This window comes from Drosophila suzukii, chromosome 4 (assembly GCF_043229965.1).
Source record: "Drosophila suzukii chromosome 4, CBGP_Dsuzu_IsoJpt1.0, whole genome shotgun sequence".
NCBI classification, from domain to species: Eukaryota; Metazoa; Arthropoda; class Insecta; order Diptera; family Drosophilidae; genus Drosophila; species Drosophila suzukii.
In genome coordinates this window covers 1,309,080-1,327,871 of record NC_092083.1, presented here as the reverse complement: position 1 = coordinate 1,327,871, position 18,792 = coordinate 1,309,080, and the positions used below count along the sequence as shown (strand labels likewise).

The 18,792-nt window shown below is 36.3% G+C and overlaps 1 protein-coding gene and 1 long non-coding RNA gene across 10 annotated transcripts in view; one reads left to right on the top strand and one right to left on the bottom strand.

Moving 5' to 3' along the window:
- zfh2 (Zn finger homeodomain 2) overlaps nt 1-4,833 on the top strand; it is a 59,797-nt gene extending 54,964 nt beyond the window's left edge. For 4 of the 9 annotated variants that reach the window (XM_036822749.3, XM_017088656.4, XM_017088655.4 and 1 more), the window contains one exon: nt 1,678-3,041. In XM_036822749.3, coding sequence (XP_036678644.2) covers nt 1,678-2,316 — 639 coding nt within the window. In that variant the 3' untranslated portion in view covers nt 2,317-3,041. Of the gene's footprint in view, nt 1-1,455; nt 1,565-1,677; nt 3,042-3,208; nt 3,275-3,329 lie in introns of those variants that run through there. The other 5 variants (XM_070997197.1, XM_070997196.1, XM_065867425.2 and 2 more) reach the window with 5 other exon arrangements.
- Nucleotides 4,834-5,566: 733 nt separating this feature from the next.
- Nucleotides 5,567-7,797, bottom strand: LOC139353324 (uncharacterized). The gene is made up of 2 exons (XR_011604546.1): nt 7,294-7,797; nt 5,567-7,240 (listed from the first exon to the last, which is right to left on the bottom strand). It is a non-coding gene; the product is annotated as an uncharacterized lncRNA (long non-coding RNA).
- Nucleotides 7,798-18,792: the final 10,995 nt, after the last annotated feature.

Sequence of the window (18,792 nt, the reverse complement as noted above, 5' to 3'; positions counted from 1 at the left end):
GTGTTGTCATTAGTTTTCCGTCTGGGCTAGATTTCTTCAGCACATTTTCATAAATGCCTTTATAATTTTTATCAAGTATTAGAGATTTAGGAGACAGGTGTGAATCGTGCAAGGTAAAGACGATAATTCTATCACCTATCGTCCAGAAGTCACTTCGATCTAGCCATGTCCGTCTGTCCGTCTGTCTGTCCGTCCGGATGAACGCTGAGATCTCCCAAAACTGTGGCTCCTACAGTTTTGATGCTAGAATACAAATTTTAACTGAAATGTATTGTCCTCATCAGTACCTATTGCTTAACCCAAAAAAAAGATTGCCACGCCTACTCTAACTTCCATAACGCCTAAATCTGTCTACCGCCAACATATGAGTAACGGGTATCTGATAGTCGAGGTACTCGACTAGCGCGTTCTTTTTTGTTTGAATTTCACTTTTCCAAATATAAATATTTTTCAAAGTATTCACAGTATACTCCTGTAAAAGTTCGACGGTAAAATTCCAGCGGAGTTAAATACTACAGCTATTGGCGTAAACCAAAGACAAAACTTTTTATTCTTCAGAAAAGGTTAAACATTTACTTATTTCAGTTCTGGGTTTAAATTGAACAAAATTAAGGTGTTCAATTCCTAGTTCACAAAAATCACCAAAAAATAATTGTTTTTGTAGTTATCGTTAGTTATATAGCACTGCCGGATTACAAATAAATTGAATTGGCTTATTAATTTATGCTCCACCGTTTTGGTCAAAATTATCTCAGGAACAAATTACGCGAACTCCTAATAATACTATTGTACAACATTGTCGGCACGACAAGAGGAATCGACTAGAATTATTTGTAATTTTGACGTAACGTCACATATTAGATTTGACGAGTTCGTTACCTTACCCTTACCCTACACACCCCTATTAATTCGAAAACGCTTTGTAAAAATTAGTATTCAATTATAATTTTGTCGATCTGCGACCTTGTCAGGAATCTTTTTTATACCTATTTTAAGTGAAATATGAAATAATCATGCAGTTACCTGCCTAAAATCACGATGAGTAAATTTGTAAACAAATTTAGCATAACTTAGAACAAAGAAAATCTGAAAAATAATATGAATAAAAAATCTTGTGTTTCGAGGGTCTTTGGGATCGACAAACGTACCAATTCAATCTTAGTAGGTTCGCCATGTTTAATTTATAATTTTATGTGAAACCGTTTAGGCTGCCGGATTATTTTATTACACGAATCAAAAGTTAAACATACCTAGCTTCCATTTTTATTTTAATTCTGAGGCAGAGTATTTTTTAATTTTTAGTCAAATCGAAAGCTAACCTGTATGTACCGATCTAATTTAGTGAAAATATATTTTACTGCATTATAGAATTTTTCAATTCGTTATCTTTTTTATTTTAAGTTTACATATAGTTTCATCGTTATTAATTTGTATCGTTTTTACTTTATTTTTTAGTGAACATGCAACACATACCTATTAAACAATCTAAAACCATAAAAACCATTATGGGGTTACAGACTGATTTTTTTAAGTCGTAATTATCATCAAGTAAAGTACTTTGAAGGTAAATAATTGAATAGTTTAAATGAAAATCAGATTCTTAAAATTCTTCTTCTTAAATATAGAAAAAGTACTCAAACAAAGCATCTATTTTACTATAACTCCTGCTACTTTTAGGTCTGGTTTCAAAATTCTCGGGCCAAAGATAAAAAATCCCGCAATCAGCGACATTATGCACACATATCTGACGATAACAGCTATGATGGCTCCAGTGGCAAGGAAGTCGTTAGCGACCTAAAAACTAATGGCGGACCCGTGGAACAGGATCACGAATCGAATCTACAGGACTGCCAGCTATGCCAAGTCACCCAAGTCAACATCCGAAAGCACGCTTTTAGCGTAGAGCATATCTGCAAGATGAAGAAGCTACTTGAACAAACCACCGAGCTTTATGCACAGAGCAACGGAAGCGGCAGCGATGACAACGATTCCGACAGGGAAAAAAGGTTTTACAACTTATCAAAGGCCTTTCTTTTCCAACACGTCGTTTCAAACGCGACAAGCAAAGCCAATCTTACAACAGGTTCTGGACAAGACTTAGACGCTCCTGAAGAGAACTGTATGCTTAACTACGATACAGCTAGTGGTGATTCGAAGAGTCATATTCAACATACTTTGCCTGCCGAAATCGTCTCTGAAGATGTGCGAAAAATCGCTGGCAATCAGGAACTGATGCAGCAGCTATTTAACCGAAACCATATCACCGGTAAGAGTTTCGGGAGGTTAAACAATTTTCGTTTAGATCTTATCTGTTGATCAGATTAAATTTTCCACTACACCTTGATTTTTATATTTTATATATAAATTTGCTTTGTCAATTATCAAATGTAATCAAACAAGTTTTATTGTGTTTACCGCTGCCCCCTTTTTAATTTGACGTTATCCAGAATATTCATTCAATGTTGAGGGCAGGCACATCCTTTCTATAAAATATAGAAGACTTATTATTAGGAATATATTTTAACGCCTCGCAAATTTAAAAATAAAAATAGTTGATATATATAAAAGATTTATTTCTCTTTTTGATAGAAATATATATAAACAAAAATTAAGCAAAAAGATTGTATACATCTGAATTTGTAATTATGTATGCCTGTGTGTCTAAACTACATAAGTAGAATCAGAAAAGTTACTACTCCTCGTGTGAGATGTTTTTTAAATTATTCCCAAGTACATTTTAAGGACACTAAGTGTCAACAAAGCAGTACATGGTACTTTTTCTTTTATCTCCTTTGCTTTCCTTCTATTTGCCGACTATTCCAATGTTTTTAGAAGCGACAAAAATAAATACCTAAATATATGTTTTGGTACGAATCGATATAAATTGAGTTTTTGGTGCTACAATTACCGATATTGACACTTGATTAGTGATTAAATGTCATTATATATATTAAATGTATAAAACAATTAATGCAAGAACCCAATAACATTAATATACTGGAACATGTACAAAAATAAACATTTTACTTTATTAAAATCCATTTATTATCGAGTTGTGTTTTTATTGTTATTTAGTTTTATGTTATAATTTTACTTTGGTTTGTAATGTTAATATCACACATTTTTCAGTTGGATTAGAGTAAGGCAATCGTATATGATAATTGTTCAACCGATGTGAAAACTAAATTAGTAACTCTTGTTTTATTAGTTATAGGTGGAAAATAAATTGGATTGTTTGTATGGCCTTATTACCGTGGATAGTGGTTAAACGTAGGTAAGTGGTTCTACTTAAATTTATTTAAACTCGCTAAACCTTTTCTACCTTACAGACTACGAATGGAAAATGATTGCATAAAAAGATGCAAAAAAACGTACACGAGAAAAATACAAGCATAAACAAACCATACTACGAAAACTAAAAAGTTCCTATTTTACAGAAATTTATAAAAACATTGACATTCCATGAACCAAATGAATACAGAAATAAGTATTCCAATTCTTGTGAAAAAATATTTCACCATTAGTAAGAATTTCTTAACTATACGGAAGTGTTCCTAACTATTCAAAATATAAACTAGCGGTAATCTTAAAGTATACACAATTGAGGCAATCCTAAACAATTTGAAATGAAGAGCCAAGCCTTGATTAGTCGAAAAATCAAGGCAGCTCCATAGATACATATATAACGAACTAGATTTAATGAAACGTAAACTGAGTTCCTAGCATTTGATTGCTTTATGCCTTTGTTTTCTATATTAGAATGTAATTGACGATATTAAGATCTGCTTCGGCATGCCGATCTTTTAAAATCATTTCAAAAGCTAAAGACATACGTGGTTCCTATAAATCTTTCGGAAACTGTACACGATAAATCAAACCGCTTTTGATTAATTTTATTATGTCATAATTATGCTGAGAGTAAATGTGCCAATGTTTTATTTTGCAATGCATGCTTATAGCATAAAAACATTGTATCTCTAAAGCTATATTGTACTCAATTTCCAAATTTATAGCAAATTCATCAAAAGGGAAGATGAAGTAAATGGTTTAAAGGAAACAGGAGTTTTTACAGTTTGTTTGAACCTATAAGATAGTTTCGTTGTTAAATATTTGTTACGGCGTATTAAATTATTTACTTACTCAACAAAATTTATTTTTTATTTCTTTCTGAATATGTTTTTGATTATAATTTATGTTTTAGACGAAAAACAATAAATGTAAACTTCTAGGGGAGAGACAGGAGTTACTATTTCACAATTGCACTAATTTTTTATTAAAACTTCCAAGACAAATCTTTGAATGTAAAGAAATATCGCAGCGTATTATTGTATCGTTATTTATATTTATAATTTTAAAATTTCCCTGCAAATTTCCATTTACATTTTGAAAGGACACAATTTACCCTATCAACAGTTAAACGAAGAAAATAGTATTAGACTGATTCCTTTTTAAAATCATTTTTAAAGTACACACATTTAGATTTATTCAATCTCATTCCGCATCACATACATTCATACGTACTCGTATATGAATAAGTGTATTGTTAATTGCAAATAAATATAGATATGTTGAGAGACATAAGAAAAATGTACTAAAAAGTTCCTATAGACTTAAATAAAAAGATATACAAATATATTTACTTGTAAGTTTGGGAATAACTATAAATGACATTACTTTCTGTTTATCTAATTTTAAATTTATGACAGGCAATTTATTCAAAAATAATCAACATATGTCCATATTAACGTTAGAATAATAAAAATATGTGAAGTGTTTAAAATCCTATAATCATTTTATAAAATAATTATTTTCATACCTATGTACTTAAGCATTCATAATTGCCAACAGCCACAGATTTACATATATGGACATAAAAGCAGACTTACACTTATACAAAAATGAAACTAGATCCTCGCAATTATACACATGTATTCGTTTGAAAAAATAACCGAAATCAACGTGCGACCCTAAATACATATATGATCAACACATGTGACACACAGAGTAATATGAGATTTTAAAGGTGAGGTCTGTACTTTCATTGCTCAATCGATAACTATCATGCATGCATATGTGTGTATGTATAAATATATAACATATCACCATATACATAACTAGACTAAACCTTAAAAAGTTTCGTCTGTTCGATTTTGTCAAAATAACTTTTTTACAAGACCGTACAAACATTTTTTGAATGGATTTAACTTTCAATCTACATTGGGGTTGACACAAAAATTTTGGCCGAAGTTCGGGAATACTTATTACCTACAGTAGTTACAATTCTACCGAAAATCCGCCGGAGGGGATTTTTGTGTTGCCCTGCCCCTACATATTTGGTTATTATCATTTGTATTATTTGGTTTTACTGAGCTTTTTCAGTTTGCATATATAATTTGTTTGTTAGTATAAATACTGAACACATTTATGCCAATAATATACTTATGTATGTACAATTTTGCTATTAATAAATCGATTCAAACAATATTCATGCTATAAAAAAACTTGATTCGCACATTGAGTATAAGTAAACTTTAACGTAAAAGTAAGTTAAATGTCAACCTATGTATTAATCCGAGTTACTACAAATATTGTGTAAAACTTGCAAGAAAGGAAGTATAAATAAATATTTATAAAGTTCCTATATATTTAATAATTGGCAAAAGATGTGCATATATTATAAAATTATAACTTAATAAAGATATGAAAAAGAAACATTTGACTTTTGTTTTTAAACGCAATTATCTTGAATTGCCGAAGGAGCTTTCAACCGATTTCGATTTTATTTATCAAATTGTTTGTAATGTATTTTCCTTGATCAAGCTCATTTTTGAAAATCGTCGACGTTGGCTGAATCATTTTTTCTCCTTTCACTGAAGTTTTCAAAGGCCCCACAAGTCTCCATACTAACGAATAGGGCGTTTGGTGTAAAATGTCATATCTTTATATTATTTTTTTATTAAAGTCAATGCTCACCCTCATGGTCTTACTGTCAAGCAGCTGCTTTTGTTTTGTTGACGATCTAAAAAAGAAGAATCTGCTTGTGCACAAAGAAATAAACCATACATGGAATAAATAAACACGTTCAAAGGATGTTTTTATTTATGTTAATTAATAGCTTAAGGTCTCCGCGCCATCTGCAGGCCAGCTCCAATTCGCAAAATGCCAACATGGGTCTTGAGTGAGTGGGAGTCGGATTGGGAACGGCGTCGTTCCGCTCTTGCCGCATGAAGTGGGCGGCCCTTATTCCTCCTTCCAATAGAAGCCAGCGGGTCCTCAACTGCGGATTAGCTGCCGAATACAGTGCTGCCAGCACTCAGCTTAAAAACCCGACAGATCCGCCAAATTAAGACGGGGAAAAAGGACCAATACTTTAAAAAAACGACAAAAAAACCTGACAAAAATTAATCATTAGTAAATTTAACATTTTATTTGATATTGAATTTATTTTAAGCTTTACTGGAATCTTTTAAATCGCGACACATTCAGTTTATAATTTCTTATTGCTTTAAGAACGATTTCCCAAACTTTTGTTTATTATTTTTCTAACACATCTTGGTAGTGGACAGATGGGTAAAAAAATTGTGTTTCAAAGTTTATAACTCATATGCACTGTTGAGGTTGATTAGATATATTATTTTTATATAGGTGGCCATGACTAGGATGGAAAGTACGTTGTGCCAAATTCTGACCTAAGGTTTTTTTCCAAAAACATTTCGGTATTTTTCGTCAATGTTGTATTCATATTGACCGAGATTCGAGAGTTGGCAAAGTTGGGGAGGGAAAATCGATCTTTTTGAAAAAAGTTACGACTCATACATGTCGTATGAGTAATTTTTAAAGAAACTTTGAGGAAGTGTTCAAGTTCTTTTTTTTAGTTTTTGAATACATTATTGCACATTTAAATCAACCATGCGAAGGGGTAAGAAGAAGATTTCATTTTATCGACCGCCGTAGTAACCATACATACACCGATTGGTATTCAGAACTCAAAACCCAAAAGTCTATTTAATGCGTCTATCAGTAAATAAGATAGATTGAAACAAAATAATTAACTCAGTTCGAAAGGACAGATTTCCAAACAGAGGACGTTTGAATTTTTTTCCGGCTGAGGCAGTTTAAATTTGGACAGATCTGTCCGGAAAAGGACAAAAGGGCAGCACTGGGGAAGTAGCTGATGGAGGTGGAATCCAGCGATTCCCCAATAGAGAGATCGTCAGAGATCATAATACTGGTGGTTCTGCTAAAAAGACACTTTATAGTTAAACGTATCTAATTTTTTTGGCCACAACTTACTTTTTTGCGTGCACCCGTTCGACAGGATGTCCATGTAGGGAGCGAAGTCTTACTCGTCATGCTCCTTCCCATTATCGATTGGATTATCTCCAGCAGTTTCACTATTCTGCGGATTGCCCTGTTGTAGTATTGCTAGCTGTGGATCAAGTCCCACAAGAGTCGGCAACTTAAACAAGACTTGGATTATACATCCTATTTTAGCTGCACTGCACACGCCGAAAGCTTACATTTTTTGTTCTTTGAGTTGCGGCTAACCATTCATCGAAATTTGGTTTTTTTTCTAGTATTTTCTTTCCTCATCTGAGCAGCTCGCTGACCGGACAAAAAGCGTTAGCCGCCTATTTGCATAAGCTCGCGGTTTTTATAATATGAGTACTGGGCTTAACGAGGTAAAAAAACAGGGGATGAAAATGTATAACACAATCACGTATAATACAAATGTATAATACAATAAGTACAGTTTTTTAAATTTATCTCATTTGGCCGCTGCAATACAATATGCTTACGTAGACAAGGAGCTGTAAGATTCAGATGCTGCTTGCCGAATGAGAAAAATTATTAAAAGGCATTTTTTCAACAAACGAGGTGTCAATTTGAATTTTTTTAGTTTTATTTTTCGATTTGGTTATAAATCGTTAGGATCGGGCCATTTCAGCCGATTTTCATTTATTTCTGTATACACCATGGAGTACAATTCAGCGCTTATTGAGCACTCAGATCCAGCGCTCAATTTGTATGAAATTGTGTGCTCAAAAACACAAGCTGAGAGCATTTTTATAAAAATCACATGATCAGCTCCTTTTAAGCGTTTGGGAGCAAATGTGTTTAAAATTTAATTACATTTTTATTTTTTATTTTATATTTACTTTGATTTAAAACTGCGGCTCGTGGGTTCGTGGGTGCTATGGCTTGTGGGCGTTAGAGTGGGTGTGGCACACTGACGAAACAAACTTGCGCTGCTCAGAAATCTCTACCCGTTACTCGTAGAGTAAATTTTCTATAGTACCATATTCGTTTTTCAATTCTTGTGTTCCGTTATACTATCCGTCAGTCTCCATCAAGCCACCTTGGTTCAGTGACACATCTAAGAAATAAGAAGTCCAGACTTTATAGGGAAAACAAAGATACCGGTTCTAAATATATTTTTTCTAGATACTTAAGTGCTCGGACTAGTTTAACCGAGCTGAACTTTCTGTGTTACAAAAACTGTTTATGTCGCTGTAAAGTTAAATTCTCTCAGAATCGGAAAAGGATTAATAAATTTGTTTACACTAAGCGTAAATCCACCAATTATCCTTCCTCGCTATCTTCGTTTGTAATTCCTCTTTACAAGAAGAGTAGCAAAATGGAAGAAAACAATTATAGAGGTATCTCTAAATTGTAAGCGATCCCAAACCTCTATGAAAATATTATTACTCCCCATTTGTAGCACCTCTGAAGGTCGGTTATATCACTGTGTCATCACGGTTTTGTGATCAACAGCCACTTACCTTTTGGAACTTACTTCATTTGCGATAAGAGGATTTAAAAAATATTTTCAAACAGACGTCATTTACACTGAATTTAGTAAAGCATTTCTTCTGGTTAGAAAACTAGATTTATTAGGGTTTCCTGTTGATCTTTTAAGATGGATCTTAAGTTATCTGAACTGCAGAACACAAAGAGTACTTTTTAAAAATGATCTGTCTTGTCTACTCCACCTTACTTCCGGTATCCCACAAGGGAGCCACCTGGGGCCGCTACTTTTAAATTTATTTATAAACGACCTTCCATCAGTTATTACTCATTCTCGTGTACTAAGGTTCGCAGATGATGTTAAACTATGCCTTCAGTATAAGGATACTTCTTGCCAGTCCGACTTGCAATCCGATTTGAATAATTTTCAAATATTGTGCTCTGACAATTTACTGGATTTAATTGGTTTTAAGTGTAAGGTTATAACTTTTTGCCGTGTCAATCGTCAAAATGCGACATACACAATGAACGAGGGCTCATTGGATATAACAACTCTAGTAAATGATCTTGGTGGTGCGCTTGGCTTTATTAAAAGGTTGTCAAAGGAATTTGAAGATCCTTATATTACTAAGACCTTATTTTTTCGCTTGTCCGCCCAACACTACTTGTCTGGAGTCCCCAATGTTGATCGTATCGAATATGTACAGAAGAACTTTTTTCTATTTGCCTTAAGGCGCCTAGCTGGAATGAAAACCTCATTTTACCTTCTTGTTCTAGTATATTACTCCTATTTCTGCCAAGCGCAGAACGATGCTTGGAACAGTCGATATTTGTATCCTGGTGAAATTGATTGCCCCGATTTGGTTAGCCAGCTAAACTTTTCTGTTTCATGCAGATTAACAAGAAATTAAATATTCTTAATTTTAGAGTATTATGTTCCGACTATAATAGACTTTATCCTATTATCTCAAAACCTGACTCTCTCCCTCTCTTAAAACATTTAATATTACACTTTCTAGCACAGAAATAGATTTCACTTTTTTTCCTTGAACTATATCTTTATTTTTATATGCCTCTATCATCTCGCGAATTCGTGCCGTACGACACACGGCAGCGCCCCGTGTGTGGACTCGATGGATTGAGCATTCATCGTAAAATCCGGCTTATCCAAATTTACATCACTTCAGCAATTGGTTCAGCACTATGGCAAGAAAGATTGCTAGTGCAACCATTTTAACCCCGGTAAACACTAAACAATCGAAGAATGAATATAAGGGTCAACTGAAATCAATTTTACATTCTTCCAAGAAAGTACTTAAAGGTTACAAGATGGAGTGAAGGTGAACATTACCTGTATATCTGTGAACATTATTTAAAGGCTGATACTCCAGGAAAGTGGAGGATGATGAAAGATCTTTTCTTATGTTTTGGTTGCCTTCGACATGGACACACTTTGCAAACGTAATTGTATGAAAAACCACCACAAGTCGCTGTTCGTTATTGTTAGAGTTGTAATGTAGACGATAGCTTCGGTTTAACTTCTTTACTTTATAATTTTACAACCGCTGTCCTTGAACCTATAACACAGAGTGCCGCCACGATTCTACCTCTTCCTTCTTCCCGCTCATCTGTGTGAGCGAGGCAGGTAAACGTATCTGCGATCTCTTATGCTAGTACTCGGTAGAAAAGGATGACAATATAACGCTTACAGTTAACTTAAACTAGGCTTCCCGCTTATTCTATCGCACAGTGGGTGTCGTATTAATATTTTACATCATATGTTGTACAGTGGGCCATGTCAGTATATGTCCTACTACAAATGTATTTTGGTATTTTGCTGATGACAAAGAATTTATTTATTATTAGAAGTACATGTAAACATATAATCATTATAAATAATAACTAAATAAATCGTACAGCTCACAACCGTCTCCTCACGGAACCGAACCTGTGCTACCATGTGTCAAGGGCGGACGCTCTAGCAGCTGGACCATATAACGAATTTTGATAGTACGGACAATCGGGACACTAGACCTACAAACATGTTTTCATGAACGGTGTTGAAAATTTAAAGCACTTTTCAGTAACGCGTTCATAATTTCACCTAAATGTTCATGATTTGACCACGCAGGGTTCCTTTTTTATGAACGGAACATAGCGAACGAATTATTGCCAAATCATGAAAAAATTTCTTGATTTATGAAAAATTTTCAAGAAAATTTGTTTCGTCCTTTTTTTGTGTATGTAACAGGTAGATGGAAACGTTTCCGATCCTATATATATTCTAGCCGAGTCGATCTGTCCATGTCCGCCTGTCCGTCTGTCTGCCGGTCGGTTTAAACGGTGAGATCTCGGAGACTACAAAAGCTAAAGACTTGCCATGTAGATTCTCGAGCTTCTTGCGCAGCGCAAGTTCATTTCAGCAGGGTGCCACGCTCCTAACGCCCATAACGCTAAAACCGGTCTAGCGCCAACATTTTTTAAGTTTTGGAGAAAAGTAAACGGGATTTTGTTTTAATTATTATTATATATATACACGCCAAAAAACGTTAAAAGTGCATATCTGCATGCAATCCTAATCGCAGCTAAAACACCGCTAGGATGGCTTGATTATGGTTCGACCGATAACCAAAGGAAAGGACCACCACGAGTATCTATAGTTTACACGCATGCTCTTAAAGAGCACCATTGAAATGTTATGAATTCCCAGACATGAGCTGCACGTAGCAGTATTGGGTACACGTAGCAGAAAAACCATATTAGATAATCGTACGTCGTTGTAAATCAAACAAAAACACCCCTTAACGAGGAAATTATCTAGTGACCTACAACAAACAAAAGTTCTATAAACTTTTGTGACGAGAATGTATTATACGATCTACTAAATAAATACACCCAATTTCGTTACATTCGGCTCGCTGCAATTCAATACGCCTTTTAGTTTTTGCGGCACCTTTCGATTGATGTATCACTCGTAACGATAGGACGATCACAGTAGATGCGCTTCGTCACTACGTGGACTGCCGTACACAGTAATAAAACAACAGTGGTCGAACTCTCAAACTGTCATCTCTTGGATTCGGTCAGATCGTTGGCATTTTAAATCATTCGTTGCCCATGGAGTAACCGAAAATTTGGAAACGATAACGCTGGGTTACAACGCACTTAAGAACATCAGACAAGGCAATAAAATCCACCAAGTTTCCAAAATATTAACGAAAGCGAATGGATAAGCGGTCCAGAGTTTTGCTTTCTGGAGAGGATTCTTGGCCTACGATTGATTTTCGGTTTTCCTCAGATGAGGACACCGAGAGACGTGAAATAACCTTGACTGTTCAAACTACCCACTTTATAGATATTAGCCAATTCCCCAATTATCTTCCGTTGAAACGCATGATGGGATGGTGTTTAAGGAATTGTCAAAAACGTATTCAGGACGAAGAGAAAGGTTAATTATTTGCCAATGAATTATTCCGTGCGGAATCCAAATTGTGCAAGGTGGTACAATATTAAGTATACGAATATGGATTTGCTGAGCTATAAAGGTCTGAATCTGTTTCCGAAGCTGAATAATCATGAAGTTGTAGTTGTTGCAGGAAGATCGGATTATGCAATTGACATTCCAATAAAGTCAACCAATATTCCTTCACCGAACTGTTGTAAAATGGTATCGAGACATAACATCACGTGTTTGACTGCAATAGCAATGTATTTGAAACATATCAGCATATTTGACATATGAGCAAATAGGCTGCTAACGCTTTTCGTAGGGTAATTTTTTTAGCGCAGTACTCAGATGAGCTAAGGAAATACCATAAAAATTTGATGTGAATTAGCCACAGCGCAAAGAATAAAAAAATTTTACTTTCGGTGTCTTCGTACAGAATCGGTGTTAAAACGAAAAATTAAAAATGGAAGGCAAGCCCCAAAACGCCTGCAGGAGGTCAGAGCATGTGAAAAAGGACGTCTAATCCAAGTCTTGTTCAAGTTGCCCATCATTGTGGGACTTTACCCACAGGAAGCACTAACACAACTGGGCAAGTCCGCAGAATAGTGAGAGTGCTAGAGATAATACAATCGTGGAACCCATTGGGAAAGAGCATAACGCGTGGGACTTCGCTCCCTACACGGACATCCTGCCGACGGCTCCACCAGCTTCTTGGCAGCTAACGCGGAGTTGGAGGACACTCTTACTTCTATAGGGTGGTGGAAAAGGGGGCGCCCGCTAAGGGACAGCTGTTTGAGCCATTACCAGTCATTGCCAGGATGCTGGACATCCCGCATCAGGCGGAACAACCCCGTTTCCAATCAGGATCCCACATTCTTAACGTCCAATACGCCTATTATTTAATTTATATGTGCACTAGCAGACTCTTTTTTTTAAGTACGCAGATCGGCTAAGAGTTTCACTAGTCGAAAAATCATATTCTTTTAGTGTGACCGAAGTTTTTAAAGTTCACCCGCAATACATGTAGCATGTTCTTAATGTCAAGCAGCTGGGTTTGTTGGCAAACGGAAATCAAATCAATTGGAGAAATTTAAAAAGGAGGAGTCTGCTGGTATACAAAGAAATTAAAATTAAAATAAATGGAATATTCAACGATTGTTTTTATTTATGCAAACTAGTAGTTTAAAGCTTCCTTCTCGTCCCACGGATGCTTCGCAATCTTTCCGGCGCCACCGCAGTCCAACTCCGAGTCCCAATGGGCATATTGGACCTTGAGGAAGTGGGAGCTGAATCGCGAACGGGGTTGACCCGCTGATGGTGCAGAAAGTCGCCCAGCATCCTGGCAATGGCTGGCTATAGCTTCTCCAACTGTTCCTTAGCGGGCGCCCTATTTTCCTCCTCCCTATAGAAGCCAGCGGGTCCTCCAGCTCCGCTTAGTTGGTGGTGGTGGTATGCGCAGACCTAATGGAGAGGTCGTCGGAGATCGTATTACTGGTGGTTCTGCTACAAATGTAGTTCTATTAGTACAACGCAACCAAATTCTTTTGGCCAGATCTTGCTTTCTTTGCGAGGCCACGCCCGGCAGGATGTCCATGTAGGGAGCGAAGTCCCACTCGGCATGTTCCTTCCCACTGGGATTCACTAGCGGATATCCTCCAGCACTTCAACTATTCTGCGGATTTGCCCTGTCGTGGTAAAACTGGCTTAATGAATTCAATCGTGGCCGACACTCGCTCGATGATGAAGCTGGTGAAGGTCGTCCAAAAACAGTCGTTGTGCCAGAGAACATTGATGCCGTGTTTGAACTGATAATGCAAGATCGTCATATGTGCATCCTTGAGCATTTCTTCCATCAGCAAACTTTCGATGTTGTTCTCGTTGGATCCCGCAAAATTTGACTAAAAAAAAGGTACGTGTGCATTAGTGCAAATAAATTTTGAATAAAAAAATATCGGTGTTCAAAATACGTGAAATCAATTCATGAAATGGGCAAATTCGTGTGTGCATAAACACCTTTTCATGAATTCGATAACACACGAAAGTTGACTATGAATTCAGCCCCAATGCATGAAATGTTGAGGCACAGCCTACTTCACAGCCTACTACTCTATAGAGCTTTATATCAAATTTGAAAAATTTGACAGCTTTACGAATATCATTTCATGAATTTGTCTATGTTGTATAAACAGGGGCTACTATAATTGCATGTATTGGAGAATGCATGAAATTCATAGCATAAACATAGTAATAGATCTATGCCTATGAGCCGGAAACTTAACAGCAATCGACCGTGTGGGTCTTCGAAGACGAGATAATTCCAACCAAAGTTGTTCGTGGATGAAGCCCTTCCAAGCAAATGGACAAACGGTCAATTCTTAGTGGAACACAACAATTTGATTGCCTGAAGTCTTTGGAGAAACTCGAAAATCGAACGGATCAATGTGTACCATGACAATGCGAGCTTTTTTGTACGGCCAAAACGTAGAATTGGTGGGTCATCCGCAGTACAGCCCTGGCTTGGCACCCAATGACTTCTTTTTGTTCCCTTACATGAAGAGAAAAATGCGTGGTCAAGGATTTTCTTAGCCAGAAGATGCTGTTGAACACTATGTTTTGGAGAATACTTTGAAAAACAATAAAACCATTTTTGGCGATAAATATTCTCATTTGAGTTATTAGGCCAAAGATATATATAGCAATCCACAAAAGTGTAAATAATTTTTAATAGCAAATCTTGTCAGTAAACAGTAAAGCCTAGTTCTCAGATCGGCTAAGAGTTTCACTAGTCGAAAAATCTTATTCTTTGTAGTGTGCCCGAAGTTTCTAAAGTTCACCCGCAATGCATGTAGCATGGTCTTACTGTTAAGCAGCTGTGTTTATTGACAATCGGAAAAGAAGAAATCAACTGGAGCAATTTAAAAAAAAATAGTCTGCTGGTGCACAAAGAAATTAAAATAAAAACAAGGAAGAACGCTATAGTCGAGTACCTCGACTATCAGATACCCGTTACTCAAAGGGAAATGGAGATATGCAATCAGCAAAGCGAGATTAAAATGCGCCACCTACCGGCGGTAGACAGATTTAAGCGTTATGGGCGTTAGAGTGGGCGTGGAAAATTTATTTTTGGATCAATCGATAGGTATGAACGACACCAATACATTTCAGTTAAAATTTCTTATCCAGCATGCAAATTGTGGGCGTCACAGGTTTTCGCGGTTTGTGGGCGTTTAAGTGGGCGTGGCAAACTTTTTTTTAGGTCAATCGATAGTTATTGTTGAGAACAATACATTTCAGTTAAAATTTTCTATCTAGCATTAAAACTGTAGGAGTTACAGTTTTGGGCGGATTGTGGGCGTTAGAGTGGGCGTGGCAGTCTACTGAAACAAACTTGCGCTGCGTAAGAAGCTTAGGAATCTGTACGCCAAATCTCAATAGCCTAGCTCTCATAGTTTCCGAGATCTCAGCGTTCATCCGGACAGACAGACGGACAGACGGTCAGACGGACAGACGGACAGACGGACAGACGGACATGGCTTGATCGACTCGGCTAGTGATCCTGATCAAGAATATATATACTTTATGGGGTCGGAAACGCTTACTTCTGCCTGTTACATACTTTCCGACGAATCTAGAATACCCTTTTACTCTACGAGTAACGGGTATAATGAATGGAATATTCATCAAATGTTTTTATCTATGTAAATTAGTAGTTTAAAGCTTCCTTCTCGTCCCACGGATGCTTAGCCATCTTTCCCCCGCCCCCGCAGTCCAGGAAGTGGGAGCCGGATTGGGAACGGGGTTGTTCCGCCTGATACTGCATGAAGTCGCCCAGCATCCTGGTAATGGCTGGTAATGGCGTCTCCAGCTGTCCTTAGCGGGCGACCTTATATCCTTTTCCCTATTGAAGCCGGCGTGTCCTCTATCTCCGCTTTAGCTGCCAAGAAGCTGGTTGAGGTGTAGTCCGGTGATTCTTCAATTAAGAGCTCGTCGGAGATTGAAAGAAATCGCACTCGGCATGTTCCTTCCCACTGGAATTCTCTAGTCGATCTCCTCCAACAGTTCAACTATTCTGCGGATTTTCCCTGTCGTGGCATGGCCTTCCGTCGGTGAAATCCCACAATAGGCAACAGCTTGGATTAGGCGTCCTTTTTCATCTGCACTGACCTCCCTTAGGCATTTTTGGGGTTTCCCTTTCTTTTTTAATTTTTTAATTCCACACCGCTTCTGCATGAACACCGCCAAAGTTTAAATTTCTTATTCTTTGGACCGCGGCTAACGGCGTTCATCGAAATTCACTCGCGAAATCTGGTATTTTTTCGGGTATTTCCTTAGCTCATCTGAGGCTTCAGTAAAAACTCTTTTATGGCATACAGAGAGTTTGTATTTTCTATAAAAATTTAAGCAATGAAATAAATAAATAGTATGCTTATCTCTATATCGAAATCTCGAAATGCTACTTAGAAGAAACATATTGATTAATGTTATTTTACTTATATGTATGCGGTAAACACCAAGTGAAATAATCTTTATTTTTATTATTTTAAAGACTGAATAAATGCAATGCAAATGCAATAAAGCAATGTACACTATAAAGCAATCATGTTATTTTAATTTATTTTGGTGAAAGTGTCACAAAAATCTCTTTTTGCGGAATTTGGGGAAAATTAATACAAATTTCCCCCGAATTTTGGACAGAGGACCTCCTCATAAAATACTTGCTTTTTTAATTACTGTTCAAAATACAGATACAAGCTTAAGCGTTTTGAAGCACTAAAATTTGAGCTTTGCGTACACTGTATTAACTTTATTTGCATTGCCAAAAAATCGAAATTCATGGCTTTCAAACATATCTATCTGTATGTAGGTATAAATCTCAAAATTAAGTCTTTTAATTCGATTTCCAGTATATATTATTATTTGATTAGAATAGACCGTATAGCCGACACTAGGACGATCGTACCAATCAATAGTTTTATAGATAATCTTCGGCAGTCAGAATTTTTGCATTATCTTAAAATTACAAAATAAAACCTAAGTTCAAAAATCTCCTATAACCAATGCCGGTTAGCTAAGCTTTATGTAATGCAATATCAAAATTTCAACATTTCAACACACTTATGAATTACAAAATTAACAAGGAAGAACGCTATAGTCGAGTACCTCGACTATCAGATACCCGTTACTCAAAGGGAAATGGAGATATGCAAGCAGCAAAGCGAAATTAAAATGCGCCACCTACCGGCGGTAGACAGATTTAAGCGTTATGGGCGTTAGAGTGGGCGTGGCAAATTTATTTTTGGATCAATTGATAGGTATTGACGACACCAATACATTTCAGTTCAAATTTTTCATCTAGCATCCAAATTGTGGGCGTCACAGGTTTTCGCGGTTTGTGGGCGTTTAAGTGGGCGTGGCAAACTTTTTTTTTTTTTTTTAGGTCAATCGATAGGTATTGATGAGAACAATACATTTCAGTTAAAATTTTCTATCTAGCATCAAAACTGTAGGAGTTTCAGTCTTGGGCGGTTTGTGGGCGTTAGAGTGGGCGTGGCAGTCTACTGAAACAAACTTGCGCTGCGTAAGAAGCTCAGGAATCTGTACGCCAAATCTCAATAGCCTAACTCTCATAGTTTCCGAGATCTCAGCGTTCATCCGGACAGACAGACGGACAGACGGACAGACGGACATGGCTAGATCGACTCGGCTAGTGATCCTGATCAAGAATATATATACTTTATCTAGTATACCCTTTTACTCTACGAGTAACGGGTATAAAAAGTAAGAAAATTATAAAGACCTTCAATTCACAGGCTGACATAATTTTTTGTCATTCTGTAAGACGGAGCTCTTATATATTCTCTTACTTTTAAATAAAATTTTGCCCTTTTGAATTTGCTAAACTTTTCTACGGTTTGTAAAATAATTACTTAAAATAGCACATCTGCGATGTAATTGTAATTGAGTTATCTAAAATAATATTTAAATAAATTCACTATTATTATTTGCAGAGACATTTCACAATAAATGCTACTTTGATTGCCAGATATCTCCAAAATGTAATACGCTGATATCTCAAGATCGTCCCCTTGAAACATTTTGTTCCATTTATTTTCAAATTTCGCTCTCCAAAATAAATTAAATTAAGTAAATTAACTTAAACATGGAAGAACGCTATATTCGAGGGCTTCGACTGTCAGGTACCCGTTACTTAGCTAAAGAGAGCAAAAGGGAGATGGAGATATACAAGCAGCAAAACGAGACAGTAAGCGCGACCAACCCGCTTTTCAATACATGGTTATTTAAGCGTTATGGGATTCTGTGGGCGTTAGAGTGGGCGTGGCAAACTTTTTTTTAGGTCAGTCGATAGGTATTGACGAGACAAATACATTTCAGTAAAAAAAACTAGCATAAAAACTGTATTTGTGGGCGTTAGAGTAGTCGTGGTTTGATTTTTGGAGTTTGTGGGCGTTAAAGTGGGATAGGCAATATTTTTTTTATAAAATACATTTAAAATACACACAAGCAGACGGAAATGGCTAGATCGACTCGGCTAGTGATGCTGATCAATAAAATATATGTATACTTTATGGGGTCGG